This window comes from Amphibalanus amphitrite, unplaced genomic scaffold (assembly GCF_019059575.1).
Source record: "Amphibalanus amphitrite isolate SeventyFive unplaced genomic scaffold, NRLGWU_Aamphi_draft 000003F_arrow, whole genome shotgun sequence".
In the NCBI taxonomy this organism is placed as follows: Eukaryota; Metazoa; Arthropoda; class Thecostraca; order Balanomorpha; family Balanidae; genus Amphibalanus; species Amphibalanus amphitrite.
Window position 1 is genome coordinate 1,710,485 of NW_024881500.1, and position 6,081 is coordinate 1,716,565.

The 6,081-nt window shown below is 45.2% G+C and overlaps 1 protein-coding gene across 1 annotated transcript; it reads left to right on the plus strand.

Moving 5' to 3' along the window:
* The first annotated feature begins 228 nt into the window (after positions 1–228).
* LOC122366485 (AP-3 complex subunit sigma-2-like) lies at positions 229–5,100 on the plus strand. Its single transcript, XM_043338845.1, has 5 exons — positions 229–1,000; positions 2,718–2,809; positions 3,799–3,982; positions 4,407–4,514; positions 4,790–5,100. Exons 1-5 carry the CDS (start codon positions 932–934, stop codon positions 4,910–4,912), a joined length of 576 nt encoding a protein of 191 aa, XP_043194780.1. The 5' UTR covers positions 229–931; the 3' UTR covers positions 4,913–5,100.
* Positions 5,101–6,081: the final 981 nt, after the last annotated feature.

A 6,081-nucleotide genomic window follows, 5' to 3' on the forward strand; every position in this document is an offset into this window, starting at 1 on the left:
GCCACACGTCAGAACAGGGAAAGATGCCGCCCGGAAAACCTCGTCGGCTGGTCGTGTCACGAGCGCCATCAATTGGATAAGTTTCGCACAATTCGCCCTGATACAACTTGGACATGATACAACTCTCCCCGCTCTCCCCTATCCTAAGCGATGTCAAAGTCAGCATATATAATTTAGCACTCAATTCGTGAAGTTCATATTTGACGCACATGTTACTTATTCTTTTTCATAGTTTAGTAGCCGCAGTTTCATTTTCCACTACATTTGGTCTCATGATGTCATTAACATTTTTAATTGCGTTCTTTTGTCTCTACTCTCTAAGCATTTTTTTGGCAAAATCTTGCCATGAAAACTTTTCTTGTAACGTGTTCATCGATTCAACTGCTTACATGATGTTGAAAATTACAAAAATGTGGACTTAACTACTAGCTTTTTATCCATGATATTCCCCTCGCTAGACGTATTTATGACGTCATCAAGTACAAAATGTTTCTTGTTTTTCAATATGTTGCCGTGCTTGATGAGAGTGCTTGATGCGTGCATATTTACGTCTGGACAACGAGTATGCGTGTGTGTGAGAGGATTGAGGAAGAGTTCGTTCGCTTCTGTTGATGGACGCTTGAGCCCTGGCAGCTACGCGCCCTAATCCAACAAGAACAAGAACAAGTTCGCTTCTGTTGGGATTCTTTTTATATCTACTTTTTTTGGGTGCGATACATTATAGAGTTCAGTGGTGTGATAACATTGGAGGTCGTCATCCACAATAAAAATACTGCACTCGCCATACATTTTGCTGCACCATTGTCACAGCCCATAGGTTTTGTGACTGGGGGTGGTAGGAAGTAGAAAAATTATTAAATTATCGTCTCATGTGCATGACAGTCGTGGGGTAGCGAATATATTTAGTTCGTGAGCATCCACGAATTCAGCCATGATCAAAGCTGTTCTAGTTTTTAACAATCATGGGAAGCCAAGGCTCACCAAGTTCTACCACTATTATGTGAGTATTATGTACCTATTGATATGATTTTTGGAAAATGTGAAACAAAGTCAGAGTAGAAAAAACAATCCAACCTAACCTAACTTTATCTACTAACCTTCAACTCAACCTCCAACCAACATACTTACAACCTATCAACCTACAACCTACTAACTTTAAACCTATATGCTTACCACTCGGACTTCATCTTCACACATAGGTACCTACCTTATTATCTGGGTAGTAGGTAGAAAGCAGGTGTAACAATCATTTTTTGCAACCAAGGAGAGGTGCTGTAGGTTGTAAGATTGTAGTTTTCAGGCTTTAGGTGGTAGGTTTTATGCTGTAGGTCATAGGTTTTAGGTTGTAGGTAAGGCTAGGTCAGGTTCAGTTAGGTTTGGTTTGGCTGATAGGCGGCGGAATGTGGAGGGCACCGGGGCACTGTGCCCTCTTTGATTTTGGCATTTTAACATTAGCCCTATGGGCATTGCATGGAAAGATTGGGACCAAAAGTTGGCAGTGCCCCCCCCCCCCTTAATTGAAGGTGTTCCGCTGCTACTGGTTTGGTTAGAAAGCATCTCTGGGGACTCTGGGTACCTATATACCCTCTCCTTTGTTGCAAAAAACAAGTGTGATGCCTGCTTTAGGACTACCATTTTCTGCATATCACATTTTGCTTTCCTCTTGTTTTTGACTGTTTTGTTTTTGTTTAATTCTGCCAGATTAACATTTGACAGTTATGTTCATTAGATATTCATAAGAAGCTTTCAATTTGCAAGGTGATGAAAATGTAAAATATAAATAACTTTGATAACAAATGCATGCAAAATATCATCAAGAAACAAGTTTTTTTCTATTACTGTTTAGAATGTGAAATCATGGAGGAAGGAGTACTGGAGTGGCAACTTCACGCTTTTTTGCGACAGACACCTTCCAGCTAGTACCGTTCATAGGTTCTTATCGTAAGCAGAACTATACCATTCAGCCAATCAGCGTTGCCAACCGTCCATAATTCAACCAATGAGCGCGCTCGTAACCAGCTGACGAATAAAATGAACAGACTACATCGAGCAATATTTAATTTTATAAGTTTATAAGTTTATGTTTATAAGTTTATTATTATAAGTATAATAATAATATAAATAATATAAAATATTTATAAGTTTTAATGTCAATTTCAACGAGCCGGCGCCTGCCCGTTCTTCCCGTCCTCGTCTCCAGCTGTAGATGTACCGCCCTTCGCGCACCGGATTTGAGATTAATCTGTGAAAGTCGCTAGAACTTGAATGTAACCATTGTCTTCTCCGTTTAATTTCCTGCTCATTGATGTACAAAAATCACACGTAGCGCCCAAAATAATCTTCCTACGCCCTTTTCTCTAAACCGCTGCACGCCATAGCCCGCCATTATAAGCCGACCGCCGCGACCCGCCGATACTAGCTGGGGCGTTTCGACCCGCTCCCGCTAGGTGGCCCGTGTCTGTCGCTAACGGCCCATGCTAAAGGCATGGAGTTGCCACTCCAGTATTCTCTCCTCCATGGTGAAATCATGGATTGATGCCAGGTTTCCTAGATTTATCCTTGGCTGTAAGCTAACCCTAAACCCACAGGTTAACAACCAGCTAAAAGAAGGGGTACTGGGGTACTGCCTGCCATGTGTAGATACCTCAATGCAATGCATGCAGTAATTGCAGTAGATATGAACTAGTTTGCCCCATTTTGACTTGCCCTTGTTTCAGAATGAAGAGATGCAGCAGAAGATAATCAAGGAGACATTTCAGCTGGTGTCGAAGAGGGAAGACAATGTGTGCAACTTTCTTGAGGGAGGAACGTGAGTTATGCTGTCCTGTCCCTATCTTGTTCATTTTAGTATGCTGTTACAATTTCTGTGTTCCTTTCAAGTGGGAGCTGTGACTGCTTTGCTCTTTCATAAATGAGACTTATGATAGGTATAGGTATAGGTATAGGTATATAGATAATGGACTTGGGTTAGCAGTATGCTATTTGTTGTCCATGTCATTGTTGGCAAGGAAACATTCCAGTGCAGAGGAAGTACTGGGAAACCATGTGGCACAACTATCGGGAAGAAACATGAGCAAAGAAACAAGGAGCAAAGAATGATGATTGGGATCTCTGTGGGCTGTTTGGCTGCATGGCCAAAACAAAATATGCTGCAGCACGCATGCACAGTGAGAGCCACTGTGCCTATTAAACCCACGCACGCCAGTGCATCATCGTAGGCGTGACTTGGGCGTGACATCACCTAGGTGCTGCAGCATCCTTCTCCACTGAACAGCACAAAAATCGGTGCTGTAGGAGACAAAGGCGAAACGAGTTAAATATTACCGTCCTATATTTCTTATTGTAAGAGGTTTGTGTGTTGTTTTTTGGCTTATCATTATCACTAGTTTTAATGTGCCACACTGCTATTAATCATATTTAATTACATTCAAACCATTTTTCGAACCAAAACCGTCAGACCACCCGCGCCACGGCGTCGCCGCGCGCAGAATACGCTGCAGCCGCGCTCGGCTCTGCGTGCTGGCGGAGAGTGGGCCGAGCCGGGTGGCTGACATCGCCCAAATATGACACACACGGCACAGTTCTATGCTAGGCAGGCCTGAACAGCCCTCTGCAGTTAATGGCGGCAGTGACAGCACAGGGCAGTGAGGCTGACTGAGACTGCCTGGTGCCTCTGGGTCTGTAAATTAGAATTGAAACAAATTGTTGCTATGTTTATTGGCAAATTGTGCTTGTTTGGCAGCATTATCCTGCTCCCCGTGTATCATGTACATATAAAGTGTTGCCTTGTTTCGACAGCTTGATCGGCGGCTCCGACTACAAGCTCATCTACCGGCACTACGCCACACTCTACTTTGTGTTCTGCGTGGACTCGTCCGAGTCTGAGCTGGGAATCCTCGACCTCATCCAGGTGCTGGTCGAGACGCTCGACAAGTGCTTCGAGAACGTCTGCGAACTCGATCTCGTCTTCCACGTGAACAAGGTTAGTGGCTGGTGGGCTGAGGGGTCCTTTGCTTGGTGTTTCATTTAAGCTGAGTACTGATGCATTGGTTTTGCATTTGAGCTTTGGTTGAGTATCGATAATGCCTTCGTGTTGGACGTTCTTTGCACACCTCGTGTATGGTATATTGGAGTCTGGAGAAACGGTCAATGTCGATGCATAAGCAAAACAGCATTTTGCTCAATTTTGAATACGCACTAGGCCATCAAATGCCATTGTCCTGTTGAATGTTGAGAAGGCTGCGAGCGAGTGTATGTGCTGTTGTGTTAATGATCACTCTCCGCATTCTCTTTTAGCACTCATTAGCACTCGTTTAGCTTTCCTTTAACACTCGTTAGCGCTAGCATTCGTTGGAAGCATTAGCACTCGTTAATGAACACTCTCTGACCAGTCACCCGTTGTCCAGGTTCACTACATCCTGAACGAGATCGTGATGGGCGGTATGGTGCTGGAGACGAGCATGACGGAGATCATCACCCGAACAGAGGAGCAGAACCGGCTAGAAAAACAGGAGGTGCGTGTCAGGAGGTATCGTGAACAGGGAGCATGCGGAGGGGGTTAATGGCATGACGTGCACGTCGCCTTGAAGCCTGAAGGACTGATGCGATTGTGAGCATTGCGTCACACTTGCCAGACCAGACTGCAAAGCATGACACCTGCAGTGAGTCAGATTGGGTTCGTTATTGATGACATTTACTATCATTTGTAATAATTTTTGTTGTTTTATAAATGAACGGCGGCTTTGTAGTTCAATTCCCTCTTCATTACCCGCTACCGCTTCTGTTGCAGGGAGGATTCGCCGCCGCTCCGGCCCGTGCCGTGTCCGTGGTGAAAAACATCAACATCACCCAGCAGATCAAGGACATCAAGCTGCCCGACCTACCGGCCGCCATCAAGGATCTGAAGTTTTGATCGCTGCCACATTCCCTTCCCAGTAATTGATAACCAGCTGGAGCTCGTACATTGACCGGTGGTGTCTGGGCGGCTTGACTTGTATCGTGTTGTATATTGCATCGGGGTCGGGGCATTGTCGTGTATTTTTGTATGTACCTGCAATCGACGTTGGTGCTGTCCAATGTCAATATATCTATGGGTATGTAGATTTGTGTGTTGAGATTTGGGAGCACGCGGGCTCCACGGGCCGGGCTGATGTTTTTCATATTGGAGGGTTTTCCTCAGCGTTGCTCGACCTTCTCCCAATCTTAAATGACATGGAACTGTTGTCGTTACATCTAGATTTCAAATCATTGCTCTAAATACTCATGAAAACAGAGTACGGTTCGAGTCACCCATTCACCAGCAACATGAAAAGGTGCACCACGGCGGTGAGGAGCCGACGAGAAACTACAGCTTCCCTCGATAGATGTCGCCCCAGTCGTAATCTGGATCGGGTGCCGGCTGAATTCCGGGTAATAACGTCGGAACTCCACGCGGGGTATCCGATTCATTTACCCTGTTATCGTCTGTCGTAGCTGTTCAAGATCCCTCCTTTCCGTCTTTCCATGCTCAGGATATAATCCTCTGCGCCTCGACCCCCTGTTCCGGGCTGGATGGGCAACTTTATGATTTATCTCATTCCGGGAGCTTACATAGGAGCAAGTCCGTAGCCAGGTGCAGTCAAGGCCTTATATACCGGCACGGTGACTGTTAGGCGGCTGGGTGACCTGTCCACTTGATGGATTCAGCCCCGTCTGCCCACGAGGCTGTTCACCCAGACCAACGTATCCCCCTAATTCTTATCATCCTCCCGGCTGTAAATTGGTCTCGTTAGACCGAGAGTCTAATTCAACATTCAAGCGTAGGTTTCAGCGGTATATGTTGTGTATTGCGTTTATTTACTTACGCATGGAGGAAATAGCAATAATAAGGGCGGTAAAACTTAGGGAAAGAGACTGAGAGCGGCCTTTGGGGACTGGTAACGTTCAGCTATTATTTCGAGTCGACTGTGAATTCAACCCAGGTGGCAGGTTATGAAAATTTGGGTCATAAGTTACTGAAATAGTCAAACAATAAACACCGGCTACACCTAACCACACATGAACTATTCCATCGGCCTTGCTTTCTCGGCATCTTGAGGCAGT

What these genes read in the sequence shown, in the direction of transcription:
- LOC122366485 (XM_043338845.1), top strand. Translation starts at nt 932, where the DNA reads ATGATCAAAGCTGTTCTAGTTTTTAACAATCATGGGAAGCCAAGGCTC. An exon ending in AACTTTCTTGAGGGAGGAAC is followed by an intron (nt 2,810 to 3,798) that starts GTGAGTTATGCT and finishes TTGTTTCGACAG; the next exon opens with CTTGATCGGCGGCTCCGACT. An exon ending in ACCGGCTAGAAAAACAGGAG is followed by an intron (nt 4,515 to 4,789) that starts GTGCGTGTCAGG and finishes CTTCTGTTGCAG; the next exon opens with GGAGGATTCGCCGCCGCTCC.